Source organism: Astyanax mexicanus, chromosome 22, assembly GCF_023375975.1.
Source record: "Astyanax mexicanus isolate ESR-SI-001 chromosome 22, AstMex3_surface, whole genome shotgun sequence".
NCBI classification, from domain to species: domain Eukaryota; kingdom Metazoa; phylum Chordata; class Actinopteri; order Characiformes; family Acestrorhamphidae; genus Astyanax; species Astyanax mexicanus.
The window spans coordinates 1,871,496-1,888,300 of NC_064429.1; the positions used below are offsets into that span (position 1 = coordinate 1,871,496).

Below are 16,805 nucleotides of genomic sequence, written 5' to 3' on the forward strand. Positions count from 1 at the left end.
CTCGTGGGGCGTTAACTGGGAAAGTGAGAGATTGCGCAGGCGCCAGCATGACGCGAATCTTCCGCGTGCCGTTCAAACAACCGAACTGTTTATAGGAGCTGCACAGAAATATTCACTCCACAGTGAGAAAACTTTTATTGAATGAACAGCAGATATAGACTAGAATTACTGATAACCAATATTAGTCCATGGATTTACTGAAGAATAGTCATAGTTTGTCTGTATAACAAGCATTTAGAAACTCTGTAATGATAATAATAAATGTGTAATATAAACTATAGTTCTATCTATACATTATAATTCTCATGGCCTATCTTACTTCTATTTACTACTATCTTACTATCTACAATGTATTATCACTGTTAGTATTATATTTGCATAATAAGAGGTTACTTTGACCCTGTTCGACAGCAATCGGCTCTGTACCTTTAAATTATAACGAGCAACTTCTCCAAACATTACAGCACGGTATTTTGGGGCGTATTTTTCACGTCATTGTTACCATAGTTGTATAAAAACGTTATTTTCTAAAGCAATGAACAGATTATTAATCTTTTGGATCAAATGACAGAAAATCTGTTCTTTGTAAAAAAGAACATGGGCCGTGTTATAATCGTAAACGGCTTGGAAATACATTTGTTATTGGTTCAAAGACACCCCGAAATGAATGGAAGTGAATGGACAGCTTCGCTCAAATGGTCCTCTCATCCCTCAGCAGCACACTTCCGGTGGCACGTTTTGGAAGGGAAAAGCTGGGGGCCTGGGTGACAGCAGCAGTCAGGCCCCACTCCAGTCAGGGAGATGATGTAGGAGGACAATCGCTGTGCTGGTTTATGGAGAGCTTGCCCCTCCTAGACCATCCCCCACGCCCCCCCCCCCCCCCCCCAATGTCATTGCACGAAACTGTAAATAAGAATTAATAATAATAAATATAATTATTATTATTTAAATATATATAAACACAATGACCTCTCATTGCCATAAATTTACCATGATGCAGTGATTTATGCTATCCATACTAACGCTACATTTACTGGGACTTCTACTGGGACCATGCTCTAATATGGTGTTTCTTTTGTATTTTTACAGTTAAATTATACAGTAGGATAGCACAGTTGGACAAGGTACCACAACTCGACCTACACTGTCACCCGGTCTGAACCCCTGCAGGAAGATCAGTAAACCAATCTGATTAAACATCAGATCTCAAAAACACAGTAAAACGTATCCCCAAGTTTGGTGAAGAATTGGAGCCAAATTAAAAAGCAGTTAGTGCAAATAAAAGATTTTTTTTTCTCCATCCAACCGGTTTTTTATTGTATGGTGATGACATGTAAAATGCTGATTCAAAAAGCTTTTTTGGGGGGGGGGGGGCGGGGCGGGGATCATCGAGCCAGATGTGCAGTCCATTGACCTGTAGCTTTCGTGGTGCTTAACTGTGTTAAAAGCAAAGCTGCCTTCTCCTGCAGTGACGGCTACACTGTCTGACTTTGTCACAAAGAAATCTGTGACTTGCAGGTCGTTGGCACCTTTATTTGCCACAGGCCTGCCTTACACGTCAGCACTCTGCCTTATACGGATCACGACCAGGGCTGGACTGGGACAAAAAATCGGCCTTGGCATTTTTGTTTTACACTGGCCCGTCATAATTAGCGGAGCACAACCGACTTGTAATTATGTATGTGGGGTTACAGAGAAGCATAACGTATCAACATGTTAAATATAAGAAGTTTAGTCTTTTGTTTTGTCTATTGTGAACTCCACCATTTTTGTCTGCTCTGCGTAATTAAATTGATTCTTTATCGTTTTTATTGAATTCATGTCTGATATGTATTTTCTCTTGATGATGATATTTACTTTCTCTGATATAACAGCTCAATTCTAGTTCTTCAGGTTAAAGGTGCTTCCTCCTTTAAACAGCTATAACATGTATTTATATCAGGCTACAAACAGGGCTGCTTTATGAATTAATGCAATGCAACTGTCTTAAAAGCTTTTAACACTGTTTTACAGGTCCTTCTAAAAAAAAATAGCATATTGTGATAAAATTCATTATTTTCTGTAATGTACTGATAAACATTAGACTTTCATAAATTTTAGATTCATTACACACAACTGAAGTAGTTCAGGCCTTTTAATGTTTTAATATTGACAGACATCCCAAGTTGCAAACGTTGATTTCAGGGAGGTTACCCACCTCCCCCCACCCCGCCAAAAAAAATAAATAAATAAAAACTTGCACACACACCAAAGGATAACAAAACTTTAATTTTATTTTATTTTATTTATTTTTTTAATTAAATTTAGAGTATTCAGAGGTGAAATGAGTTTTATCATTTTTCTTTTTGGAAGGCCCTGCCTCTGCTTTCCTTTTTTTTGGGGGGGAAAAAAAGCCTTTATTTGAGAAAAATTGACAGTTACAATATCACAAAAAATTGCACAACATCAAACACATTTCATATTACAATAATTATTAATATTGCCTCTGCCATGATCTGCTTTCTCTCACTCACTGAACATTCCATCCGGGAGGGGTGAAAAACACTGCCCGCCCACACTAAAAACCGATTGAGCCAATTGAGCACAGTAATACCATGGTCAGTAAAGCATTTACCAGTGGTTATGCCACTGTGAGCAGGTGCCAGGTCCTGCTGAAAAATGAAATCTTCATCTCCATAAAGCTTTTCAGCAGATGGAAGCATGAAGTGCTCCAGAATCTCCTGATAGCTAGCTGCATTGACCCTGCCCTTGATAAAACACAGTGGACCAACACCAGCAGCTGACATGGCACCCCAGACCATCACTGACTGTGGGTACTGACTTCAGGCATTTTGGCATTTCCTTCTCACCAGTCTTCCTCCAGACTCTGGCACCTTGACTTCCGAATGACATGCAAAATTTGCTTTCATCCGAAAAAGTACTTTGGACCACTGAGCAACAGTCCAGTGCTGCTTCTCTGTAGCCCAGGTCAGGCGCTTCTGCCGCTGTTTCTGGTTCAAAAGTGGCTTGACCTGGGGAATGCACGGTGGCTCTGGATGTTTCTACTCCAGACTCAGTCCACTGCTTCCGCAGGTCCCCCAGGGTCTGGAATCGGCCCTTCTCCACAATCTTCCTCAGGGTCCGGTCCCCTCTTCTCGTTGTGCAGCGTTTTCTGCCACACTTTTTCCTTCCCACAGACTTCCTACTGACGTGCCTTGATACAGCACTCTGGGAACAGCCTATTCGTTCAGAAATCTCTTTCTGTGTCTTACCCTTTTGCTTGAGGGTGTCAATGATGGCCTTCTGGACAGCAGTCAGGTCGGCAGTCTTACCCATGATCGCGGTTTTGAGTAATGAACCAGGCTGGGAGTTTTTAAAAGTCTCAGGAATCTTTTGCAGGTGTTTAGAGTAATTCGTTGATTCAGATTATTAGGTTAATAGCTTGTTTAGAGAACCTTTTCATGATATGCTAATTTTGTGAGATAAGAATTTTGGGTTTTCATGAGCTGTATGCCAAAATCATCAGTATTAAAACAATAAAAGACCTGAAATATTTCAGTTTGTGTGCAATGAATCTAAAATATATGAAAGTTTAATTTTTATCATTTCATTATGGAAAAGAATGATATGGAAGCCCATTTCCGCCACCTGAAGAAAAAAAAAACTTCCTCAACTAAGTCATAATTATGAGATAGAAAAGTCATAATTATGGGATAGTAAGTCATAATTATGGGATAGTAAGTCATAATTATGGGATAGTAAGTCATAATTATGAGATAGTGAGTCATAATTATGAGATAGTAAGTCATAATTATGAGATACTAAGTCATAATTATGAGATAGTAAGTCATAATTATGACTTACTATCTCATAATTATGACTTAGTATCTCATAATTATGACTTACTATCCCATAATCCCACAATGCAAAGTAGATAGATTTGAGGAGAAGGGCGTGACTGATTTGCGATACAGAGAAACCTGGAATGGAATGGAGTGGCAATTCTAATCACAATGCACTGTAAATTACATGTACTATGTTTGAGGCAGTCAAACAAAATCCCGGACTTTTTTTTTTTTTTTAAGTCTCAAAAGTAGGACATGTCCGGGAAAAAAAGAGGACATCTGGTCATTATGTTAATTCAACGTTAAAATTTCAATGTTTTCAGGACCATTTAATATTAAATGTTGTTATAACGTTGATCATATTTTAACCACAATCCAACATCGGTTGTGTGCCATCATTGCAATATCATTGCTTCATTACCAGGATAGCTATACATTAGCCATTGTTTTGATGTGATTATTCTTAATTCCAAACATGTTTATGTTAGCATAGCCAGTTAGCTATCTCTCCTGCAGTCCCTCTTTCCCCACCCCCCTCCGGCTCGTGGAGGTAGGCGGTCCGTCACAAACCCTGTAGATATCAGCCAATAGCGTTCGCTGAGGGAGACGACCCTGACCCCATCCCAAACTGTCAAAACCTCCCCTTTCAAAACACTAGTCGAGCACAAACTGCAGCAGCAGGTAATTCACACAGCGTGCGAAGAAAAAAAAAAGCACCCGAGAGGAGAAAAATAAAGCTTGAGAGCAACATTTTCTTCAGCGCGCACACCATTCACCATTTTTTGCTCGCTAGTTTCACATTGGTGCTCACGAAAAGTTCATTTACACACGCAAAATTTTAAAACCTGCTGGTTAATTTTTTTCCACCAGGTATTTTTGCGCCCCCTACTTGTATCTTTGCGCCCTCGACTTTTGACATTGATGTGACGCCATACTTTCTCGTTTAATTGGTAATTATCTCAAAATAGTTGTTAGCGGTGATAATGGTGTATAATTACTATGTAAATAATACATTAATACAACCAAAATCAGAAAAGTTGGGAAGGTATGGAAAATAACATATAAAATAAAAATGCAGTTTTTCAATTCAGAGGGTTTGAAGATCTCCAGCATCCAATACTGTCGGCCTTGTACCTTGTGCACAGTGTGCTCTCTAGACTCTCTGTATATTTGATTTATGTATAAGTACTTTATTTAGTGAAATGTTAAAAGCAGGCTGGGGACCTTCTTCTTATCTTTGCCTCTGAGAGACTCTGCCTCTCTGCAATACGCTTTTAATACCCAGTCATGTGAGTTAGCTACACATTGCTCCTGCTTACTTTTCCAGCCCTTTGTTGCCATGTCCCAGCATTTTTTAATGAGTTGCTTGCCTGAAATGCAGGAATGGATGTATATTAATATATAAAATGAAGTTGATTGAGGAGACAAAACTTTAAATACCCTGGATTCATTAAAAATTCCTTTCTTACTTTCTTCTTTTGTTAAATATTTCCACTTCATTTCCCATACCATCCTCTACTTTGTGGCCATAAGAACAAGATATCTGAAAAGACATTTGCTGCTAAACAAGATACCTCTTTACACAAAATGGTTATGATAAACATTTATTATGCATTTAATGTTCAATACAGCCAGACCATTAAGCCTAACTAAAATATATAATAACAATTTTGGGTTAAAAATATAAAGGATATAAAGACCAAATGAAAGAAAAAAGAAGATACTGGTAAGAGATCCACATTTGTAGAATTCTGTAGAAATGCTCTCTCCACCACCATATTGTACAATCATTTTTCTGACCAATGAAAACAGCAGTAAAATATCGGCAGTAAATCATGTAGTAAATATAGATATAACGCTTTGGGACAAAATGTCTTTATCTCTCTAGCTAGGAATAAAGTAATCTCAGTAAGGTCAGATTTCGTAGATGTGGCCCAAATCAAAATATCATCATGTCTGCCTTTTCAGAAGTGTCCTTTAAACAAAATCTTTAAAAATTATCACCCATGTAATTTGTCCCTTGTGCTCTAAACCTATAATAAGGTATTTCAGAAAAACTGAAATTCCTAAGCTAGATAACAAAAAACATGGCCTTAGCTCCGCCCAGTCCTGATGTAGCTTTTATTTATTATTTGACTTCCTGAGAAATCCTGCTTTGTGGAATAAAATATTACCCATGCTAAAACCAATTTATTAAATCTTCATAATTAAAACACCCACACTGTGATTTTGAATAAATGGATCAATAACCCAACAGTTCTAGATAAAAGACAAACAACAAGATGTATACATTTTATGTAAGTTTAGAAATATAGGTAGAAAGGCACGTTCTTCTAAAAACAAAACACCATACATTTTTTCATAAACATATCCAATGTTTGGGCTCTACTTAAAGTTAGTATAACATTTTTGACCTAAATTTCAAAACAAAGAAACTATAATAACAGACACAATATATATGTAGTGGAGAAGCAGGGCTGGATTGCCACTCTTATGTATAAAAAGTTTACGCATTATATTGGTCTTATATCATGTAACTAAGTGTGTTAGTAACAGCTATAACATCTGGCTCCCTGTAAGTCAAACATCTAATGCATCTTGCTTTAAGTCAGAACAACTTGGAAACATGGAGTAACAAAACCAAGATAAGCATATTGTACAGTATAATCTTGAACAAAATTATTCATGGTAAAACCATCAACCATGCCATCATAATCATTTAACGGCAACAGTGCTAGCTCAGGCCTAGACAGATTCCAGTTATCATAAATGAGTTGGAAATATAAAATGTAACCACCCATACACACACACACCAATCAAAAATCATTAAAAGAATACAAACCCATCCAAACAAACAAAAGAAACAGATAAATAAATGCTATAGTAAGATCAAACATTAGTACTCTAACTAGAAACTTGCTTTATCCTCTACACAGTACTTTGCCTTGTTAAATATATATATATATTTTTTTTAAATGGCTTTAATATCTGATACCTTTTCATTAGGATGGAATTATGTATTAAAGAGACAGATTACATCATCACCATTACATAGTGCAGATTTAAGAAATGTAATTCAGGCTCAAAGTTATGAAAGATTCAGGGCTCCTACAGAATATTTTAAAAACTATAGTATACAGGAGGATGTCTACCAGTTTGAGATCCAGGCTTGATGATCTTCATCCATGTGTTCTTACCTAAACTGTATATATATATATAAAAAAAATAGCATTAAAACATTTTTTTCTTTTATATGTCAATACTAAATTAACACAATCTGAATGCAATCTGAAGCAGCAGTCTGTTTAAAGACTTTCTGGAGAGTTTACTTCAGTCTAGTTTTAGGAACCAAAGAAAATGCTGACTTCAACACATTAAATAAAAAAACAACAGAAAATATAGAAAATTAGCCTGTGAATTCTGGCACTGTAAAATAAACGATAAACATTAAAGCTACATTACTCATAGATGTGTACACTGTCACCTACCGCTATATACTGAATTGTTTGAGTTTTCATAATAGTTTTTTTTCCCTCTAGTTTGGGAAACCATTTTTACGTATTTTTCTTAATAAATAAGTCAACAAGTTTGCTATATTCTTCTCATCGAGTTTTTTTTTTTACAACTTTTACAACTGAAAATCTGATGAAGTCAATTTAGGGTTCACACACTTAAGCCCCACTGTATGTAACAATGTCAGATATGTCAGATGCATGTCAGAGCTAAATATGCTGTATGTCAGATATGAGGGCTGATTACTTAACCAGTCAAGTAAATCTCTGTAAGTTTACCATTGTTTTGGGTGGAACATTGGGTTTCTGAGCGAGGGCTGGTTTCTTCATTAATGCTGGTTTGGAGGGTCTGGGGGAGAAGGGGGCAGTAGGTGAAGGAGCCCGCAGCCCATTGTCTTGAGCAATTTGTTCCAGAGGTACTCCAGCTATCTCATAGTGTTTTTTGCGCAGCTCTCCCAGGCGCAGACGCTCATTTTCAAGCATGCTCTCTAACTCCAGGACCTTTACCTGAGGGAGTCACAATGATCACATAAGATCTCTGGAAATAAAATTCTGCCCACTACGTGTACATCATTACTTAAAAAAAAAAAAACGTTTTCATGTTATTTTTGCATTAATACACCATTTTTCAGTAAACTATTATTATAAGAAAAACTGTCAATTATGCATTATTTTGTCTAACAATTATAAATGTAGCAGGTAGGAGGTAGCTCTAAAGAAGAACAAACCTGGGACTCCATTTCCTCCTTCTTTAACTTGATCAGAGACATGCCGGAAAAGTCCATAGTGTCTGTAAACATAAGTAATAATACGACAAAGACATAAATCCTGAACAAACTGCAATGAATTAGTAATATTTTGGTATAAATCAAATAAGGTGTTTATGCACATTTGGACTTTGTTCCTATTTTTTTTTAACATGACTTTTTAGATTTTTGCAATTTTGCAATTACTAAAAACTGGGTAAACTCTTGTTTTTAGTTGATCTTGAATTGAATTTTGAGTTTTGGAGTAGAAGTAAAAATCAGGTTTCAGTAAGAAATACATTTTTAGGATTGAAAAGCAAATAAAGTGTTAATGGAAAAAGTAAGTGAACCTCTGGAATCAATGGCACAAATTCATCATCCCCTCAATGACTGTATGCTGGTCAGGCACTTATGCAGCAAATCAGGCCCAAATCATGATGCTCCCTACACCAGACTTTACGTTTCCATGGTAATGTGCCAAATGTAGGGCAGAATAGTTCAATATTACCACAATCTGTCAATCTGTCCTCAAAACATTTTGCCAGTACCACTGTGGAGAGTGCTTTTTCGTAAACTTCAAGCGCGCAGCAATGTTCTTCTAGTGAGCAGCTGCTTCCTTCATGGTGTCCTGCCACAGACACCCTGTTTGTTCAAGGTTTTATGGACTGCAGACTCATGAATACAGATGTTAGCCTGTACTAATGATGCCTTCAAATCCCAGTCTGTCACTCAGGGTTGGTTCTTTATCTTAATAATGAGTCTCAGTTGTCATCCTGGGGTCATTAGAACTGGGTGCCCATTTCTTTCCCAAGTCTTTGAAATCACTTTCTCTTTCCAGCTTTATGCAAAGCAACAATTTTTGATTGTAGACCCTCCTAAAGCTTTTCTGGCTCACAAACACAGATATTTCTTTTGTGCAGCAAAGTCAAAAAGGGGTTTATATCAGTCAAATGAACTTCAAACTAGCAAGACTCCATATATACTTGACACTTATTAGCTTTTTTAAGTTCATAACACAAGGAATCGCATACTTTTCCCACTCACACTATGACATTTTTATGGTTGTTCTCAATGAAGACAAACTTTGTTGTGTTATTATTTTACGCACATTATATTTGTCACCGACTAAAATTCCAAAAGGTTTCACATACTTTTCTTGCCACTGTATATTACAGATGGCATTAATATGTGATGGCCATGACATTTTCTCAACAAAACAGTATGTTAAAAAAATCTTCAATTAACAATAAAGTGTCCTGTAATATTAGTATATTTTATTACTAGTTTTACCTTTATCCTCAATCTGTTCCTGGCCAGTCTTAGTGGATGCTACCACATTAGCAGCCATCTCATTCACATGACGAGAGGCTTGCTGAAGGCTGGACAACTTTTTACTGCCACGGTCTGCCTTTACCTGAAGAGAGATGTGCACACACACACACACACACACACACACACAGATTGAAAAGAACAATTAGAAATCAGTTATTTCACTGCCACGTTTTAAACAACTGCCCACATGACCAGGCCAGGTGGTCCTAACAACTTCAGCCCAAGAGCAAACTACAAGATGTGTAAAGTTTCCAACAATCTTAAAATACCATCACAGGACCTACTTCAGGACAACACTAAAGTTTGACAGAGAACACCTATACAAAGAACAGGACTTCTGGAACAACAAGCTGTGTAGATATGAACACAGTAACAATAGACATGTGGAAATGTTATGGTTTGAGACTGATTGGCTAAAGCAGAGCCTGGCAAACTCTCCATCATATTGTAGATCCACTATACACGTTCTATTGTATCAGAGAGTGCTTGAGGAAACTGAGACCTTCTGAGTAAAAACTTAAAGAATTCTGCATGGAAAAAAATTCTGATCAATGGTTATAGAAAATGTTCAGTTGAGGTTATTTTAATCAAAGGGGGAATACTATCCATTAGGAGATTGGGTATACTCATTTTTACCTCAAAAGAATTCTGCACCTTTTTAGAATTACATTTAAAAATGTTTAGTTTTATCTCCATCTCACAATATTGTTAAAATATTAGATTTAAAGATTAAATATCCATACATTTAAATATGTTAAAATGATTTAATGTTGTTTTTGTTTTTTCAAAATAAGATGTATTGTAAAGTATATGTATACATGTGAAATACAAGACCAACACATTGTAATTAGGTTTAGGGAGATTTAGGTTTTTGTGACAAGTGGTAAAGTGCCATTCTGTTCATTAGTGGAAAAGTATTTTTGACATATAATTGGGGGTGCAGGTAAAGGCTGGATCGAGATTTGTTTCAAATAAAGGAAAATACAAATCCTTCTCTAAAAATGGTGGAATATGAATATTTAATCTCAAACCTTTGAGGCTGCAACAAGTTGTGCTGTGCTTGCTGCAATCTCATGAGAACAGACAATAAGTTCTTCATACTTTCCAGTGTGTAACACCACTTTATCAGCAGAATCTCTGAAAGAAAGAGACAAAAAGAGAGAAAAACAGCGTAAGAGAAAGAGGGTAAGCTTACAGAATATATAGAAAATATAAAAAAAGCGTTTCGTTCTTGCATTTTTTAACAAGTTTGGCACAAATACATACACCATCTGTGTGGCCCCCCAGCCCACTGCTTTGGCAGCTGAGATTAGCCCCTCAGTCCAACGAGAGTTTCGAGCATAAAACTCCCTCACTGTGGCTGCACCCTAAGGGCAACAACAAAAAAACAAAAACAATGCAGACCTCATAATGCAGCAACATATCCTATTACTCAAACACCTTTAGGAGGTGGTCTGAACCACAAACCACCAGAACTGCTCTTAGCACAACCAGCATTAACTGCTGTGCAACAAGTGGATTTGCGTATTCCGCCCCACAGAGTAATCATCTTAGTCTGACTAACCAGAGTAACCCATTTAGTGTAAATGAGAAACCATGAGTGTAAATGCATGTGGCTATCGATCTGATTGGGATACAATGCAGATACTACACACATAACAGGACCAGGTGTAAATAGGTTCACAGAGGCTTCAAGAACTAAATACATTTGGTTCCACTATCATTTACTACAAAATGTTCTACCTTTTTCTCTGGTGGTCTCTGCCTTTTACACAATACTGATATAGGTAGTTTGCATTCACTGCAAACTTATTTTCTATGCTTATGCTTGATCTCTACAAATGTAGATAAACATAACACAAGAGATCAAGATATACACTAAAGATGAGATTTTATTTTTTATTTTTTTGCAAAAACTCCTGCTGGTACATTTTTGACATGTTTATAAAATACTAATTGTTATGTAAGAACATCATTAGAGTCAAGGTGCAACAGCCAAAATATTATTATTATTAATTCAACACAATGTAATTGAAGGCAAGTTTGTAAATTCTGCAAGTGAAAGTTCAATTCTCATGACTAAGCTAACTGGAGGCAGTGCTGTGGTTTCTTCCTCCTCCTGCAGCTCTGAGGGAGTTTTTCACTGGGGGTTCTGTATTCTGTTTTTTGTATGTTTAATGTTTTGCCTGATTCTTTGTCCTGTGATCATGTTTCTGTAAAGCTGCTTTGTGACAACACCAGTTGTAAAAAGCACTATACAAATAAATTTTGATTTGATTTGATCTGTGGTTTAGGGTTGATCTAATGGTAACAGTTGTTTCCACAGTCCATGGCAAATTTGGGATAGTTAACCCCTTATTTCACAGCATAAAAGTTTTATATACATATAAATATAGAAATTCCAGCATTACCCTTCCACTTTCTACAATCTCTTTCTGCAGGTCTGTGGAAGCCAGTACCAGAAGGCGGATAGCCTGTCAGAAAGGTAATAAAAATTGCATTGAGAAAGAACAACTTGTAGATAGGAGCAAAATAGACAAGCCAGAAGATAGAATGAAGCACTTCTAATGAGTAAACAAAACATTTATCCTACAGATTAAACATCTACCTCAGATAAAACATGACAGACCTTAATATCCTTCATTAAAACAACTATCTTACCTTCATGAGATCAGTGCAGCTATTCAGTATTCTAAAACAAATAACAGATAGAATCATATAATGAATTTCAGCAACACAAACATGTAGCTTCTGTGCAGTCATACAGACCAAATGAATACATGTAGTGAATATAAAAAAAAAACTTGACAGACCTCTCATTCACCTCCAGCTTAACTCCTTCAGTGTCTCGCCTGGCCTGATTCATCATCTCCTAAAAGGTATTAACAAACAGTAAAATCTAGGTCTAGATCATTTAGATAAAATGGGCCATAGAAATTATTTACATAGATCCATAGAAAGTATTTGTCTAACATCATTGGACATAATCCTTGGGTTTTTGCACCATGTTCAAACACTTGAATGTAATTTAAAAAATGAATTAGCTTTACAAGTATTAGTGAAATGCTAATATTCCTGTCTAAACACGAGTAGGGCCTCAGTTAACATTACCATTATCTAATGTTTGCCAACATCAGCTCCTTCACGCATAGCAATAACAAGAATGAATATTTTACCACAAATACATTTTATAAATTCAATGTTAACACTACAACCTCCCATAGACTTCTGGAAAATAAATTGGACTCTCTAATAAAAAGTTCATTTGGAATAACAAACGCTCATGGATCGAATGGTCAGTTCTACAGTTACCTAAATCCCAAGGTGGTTGGGCATTAACAAATTCCAAGTTTTATCATTAGGCTTGCACATTACAAAACATAAACATTGGCTAATCCTTGAAGGCCAACCATCATGGCTATCTATAGAGGAATAGTTAGTATCACCGGTTAGGATCAAAGATTATCCTACTCCCAAAGCTTATTGCCGTACGGACCCATCATAACATATATGTTAAAAATATTTAAGCTAGTTGAAAAGTATCTTGGTGTGGATATAACATTGCATAAAGACTCTCCGCTATGGTTAAACAGACATTTACTCACTGGAAATAAACCATTTACAACAAGTCCATGGACTAAAAAAGGCATATTTGTATTGGAAGGCATTAATGGTGAGGAATCACTATTCAGCTTTCAAGACTTTCTCTGTATAATATTCCAAAACACTCATTTTTTTATTATCTTAGATTAAGATCTGCTTTGAAAACCCAAAAAACTATTTGGGGTGCAGGGCTAGAATATCACCCAATAATAGAATGGACATGGAAAACCCCTAGAAAAACTATGTCCTTTATTTAGTCATCCTTACTTTCTCATTCAAAAACAAAGACAAGTAACAGGAAAGACTGGGAAGCAGATCTCCCTCTCAGTGATACAGAGTTAGATTGGGAAGTTATGTGGAATACCGTTACTGTTACTTCTAACAATCCAAATCACCAGTTTATACATTTTAAAATATGTCATTAAATGTATATAACCCCACAGAACTACCAGATGGAATTAGCCACCCATCCCTACTGTACTTTCTGTAATTTTCTGTAATAATATGATTTTAGGTACTTTTATGCATACTTTCTGGAATTGCCCAGAAGTATCAGCATTCTGGGATGAGGTAATTAGAATTCTCTCTTCATTAAACTGACACAAATTTTTCAATAAACCAGTCCTTTGTGGGGGTGGGGTGGGTTTGGATAGGGGTGGGGTGGGGTTGAATGTGGATGGGGGGTGGGGTGGGTTTGGATAGGGGTGGGGTGGGGTTGAATGTGGGTGGGGTGGGGTTGAATGTGGGCGTGGTTGGATGGGGGGGTGGGGTGATGTGAGAGAAAAGAAATGCATTACAAAACTGACAATGTTTTCCTATGTTGTTACATCTGTTATATATAAAACTTTCAATAAAACTTGATTACAAACAAAAAAACATGAATTACTAGCTTTCACTATGGGCATAGCCCAGAGGTGGTTCTAGATCTACATCAGCATTTAACATACAGCATTTAATAATAGCATGTATTAAAATGTTCTAGTATCCAAATTATAGTTCACTTCTCTGTTGCTTGCTTAAACAAATTACTGAAAGGAATATAAAGTACCCTTATTGTAGAAGATTGTAACAACACAGATCAAACAGGTGTAATTTGGGAAGGGTCTGTAAACAATAGAGTGTAAACAGCACTGAGTGAAAAGCAGTGCGCATGTTATAGGTGGATAAATGTAACATGACAGAAGATTGGTGGTTTTGCTATAAACATTATGTTTGGGGCTTGTTCAGAAATGTGTTTGGGCATCGAATTGCGTCCGTCTAAAATCTAATCTTCGCCCTCAGGCAAAGGGCAGATGAGTCTCTGGACCAGGGCACTTCAGAGGGCCCTTCAGACTTCAGCAGGGGCCAATGTCCCTGTGGCCCCACCCCTACAACCGACAGTGGTTAGCTGGACTGGATTTGCAGTCACACTGAAGCTGCTCCTGTTCTCAAACTTACATCAATTCTCCTCACAGCTTCTTCTATAGCAGCAGAGGTAGCAGCCATTTCTTTATCCACCATGTCACCCAGTTCTTCCTTTCCAACATCCATTCCTTTTGGTCTCAGATCCTAAAAAGAGAGAGGTAAAAAGAGAGGTCTGCTATCATGAATCCAGAGTGAATGTGGAGAGGATTAATCAAACTTTATGTGATGTTTCTTTTTTTGTTCTAATAAAATTCTTACCTGTGCAATTCGCAAGATCTTCTGTACCATTACACGAATTGAGGAAGGGTCAGCACCCTTGAGAGAATCTTTGGATTTTAACTCCTGCAGAAAGTGCAGACTCTGAGTAGCGCAGCCTCTGCAGTTCTCTGTCAATCCTGTAACACATCATACAGATGATCACTTATTTAATTCACTCCATTTAATCAAACACAGCAACTAGAGCAAGGTAAGAAGACCTACTGTCAGCATTATCAGTGGGTGCCATGTGAGCTGTTGCACTCCCATTGATGATAGTGTCCGCAGCAAGATGAGAAAACTGAGTCAGAGCCCTCAACAGAGCCCCAGCATCTGAGGACAACACAGAGACAGAAGAGAGCATGGTACTCAATTTATAATCCTCACTAATGCCTACTAACACTTGAGCTGAATGAGTGAAAAAAAGAAACACTCACTTCCCATATTCTTCAAATAGTGGGCATGGCCAGATTGCACTTTGTCAATAGAGCCCATAGTGGCTTCTGCACGGCTAACAAGGTAATCTAGAAGAGAACGTGAGAGACGCATTTTTTGTTCTGCATGTATTCACATGAACAGTCAAAACAAGAAAATCTTCATATTTTAAAAGCATTGTATACTATCATTTCTGCCTCTAGATGATACACTGCAGCACCAGCATCTCAGACAAAACAAATGCTTTAGCCACACTTCCATTTACCTTTCCATATATTTTTGGTCATTTTCACGGCATGGTGCTTTAAGCACAACAGAGCAATTACATAAGAGAAAAAAAAATTCTCTAATGTTAAGATCTGAGCACCAGTAGCTCAGAGTCCTACTACTTCTGTTCACAGAGGGATTTTGACTTGTCTCTCACTGTCTGTCAGGTTTCTGTTTGACAACCGGATGCACTCGGCAATACAATGACACGTATATAGCGTTTGTTATGTTATACCACTTTATATGCCGCATGTTTAAAGATTTAAACACATTTAATGTATCCTCGCAATATTTTCCAGGGGCTACATGTTTATTTGTGATAAAACAGGTCTAACAACATCCATTTGGAGTGGCACTGATTTGAAGGGATTTAAAAAGAACAGAATGTCATAGCAGGTTTACAAAAAATCAGACTGCAAGAAGAGAACGAAAGTCTCCAACAAACTAAAATGTCACAGAACCTAAGGGTTGTGTGAGAAAACTTAGATAAAGAACAGAACATATGCCTTTGAAGATGAAACTTCAGTCAAGCCTTGATGTTTGAGAGCAAGCGTCTCCTCTGTGCACATCTTCATGTAAGAAGAAAAAAAGAAAAAAATCCTGTGATGACATTTTTTATTGCTGGAGACAAGCATCGCTATGGTTTGCTCTATGGCTAAATCTGCTAGAACTTGCTATCTGTCTTTGTAATATTTCCTAAATTTGTACATTTTGTACATTTCTTTTCCAGATACTTCTGCATCTACAGCCTTTATTCTGAAGGCCTCTAAAAACCATTTGGGATTTTGTCACGATAAAGCTTCTCATGTTAACAATGAATATAAAAAGCACATGCCTGAGTCAAATGTGTCCTAACATTTTCCTCTCTGGAGTTTTTATTAATTACATTTTACAAACACTTAAAAAAAACATTTTACTTGTTTAGTTATTTTACCTATACCTGTAAATATTGTTAAATAAGTATCATATGATCATGGTCTTTTTAAACATTGAAAAGGATCTCCTAATGTTTTCATGTGATTGTAAAAATGTCTTCATTACCTGGTGAGCTGGTGCAGCGGATATGCAGAGGGTCATCCAGTTTGGCCACAGCATCTTGAATGATCATTTCTGCCTCAGATACTGTACCCTGCAGCAGAGCAAACTGCTCCTCCAACATCCTCTGCTGCAACTGTTTCTCATGGCTTTGCTGCAGACACACACGGGCAGATATTATTTGCTTCAATGCTTCTGACAATATTACTTCATCCTAGATACACAGATATAAACCTTCTAAAACAAAACAGACATTCAGTGAGATTCATATTTTTCTGCACTTTAATTTAATAAAATTTAACTAACTTACCACTGCAAAATGTTTAGGCATTAATCTCCTTTAATAAATGTAAAATGCATTATAGGGTCCATCAATGTGTTTTAAAAGCACC

General features: G+C 36.9%; 1 protein-coding gene across 2 annotated transcripts in view; it reads right to left on the reverse strand.

Annotated features, from left to right (window-relative positions):
* Positions 1-5,412: 5,412 nt before the first annotated feature.
* The window catches only part of hip1rb (huntingtin interacting protein 1 related b), a 59,971-nt gene continuing 48,578 nt past the window's right edge, over positions 5,413-16,805 (reverse strand). Inside the window, exons 19-32 of one of the 2 annotated variants that reach the window (XM_007239702.4) lie at positions 16,420-16,567; positions 15,114-15,200; positions 14,902-15,009; positions 14,680-14,816; positions 14,455-14,565; positions 12,228-12,286; positions 12,076-12,106; positions 11,826-11,888; positions 10,681-10,781; positions 10,446-10,551; positions 9,373-9,496; positions 8,065-8,126; positions 7,616-7,843; positions 5,413-7,026 (exon numbers count right to left, since the gene is read on the reverse strand). In XM_007239702.4, the coding sequence (XP_007239764.2) occupies positions 7,018-7,026; positions 7,616-7,843; positions 8,065-8,126; positions 9,373-9,496; positions 10,446-10,551; positions 10,681-10,781; positions 11,826-11,888; positions 12,076-12,106; positions 12,228-12,286; positions 14,455-14,565; positions 14,680-14,816; positions 14,902-15,009; positions 15,114-15,200; positions 16,420-16,567 (1,374 nt within the window). In that variant the 3' untranslated portion in view covers positions 5,413-7,017. The other variant, XM_007239701.4, reaches the window with a different exon arrangement.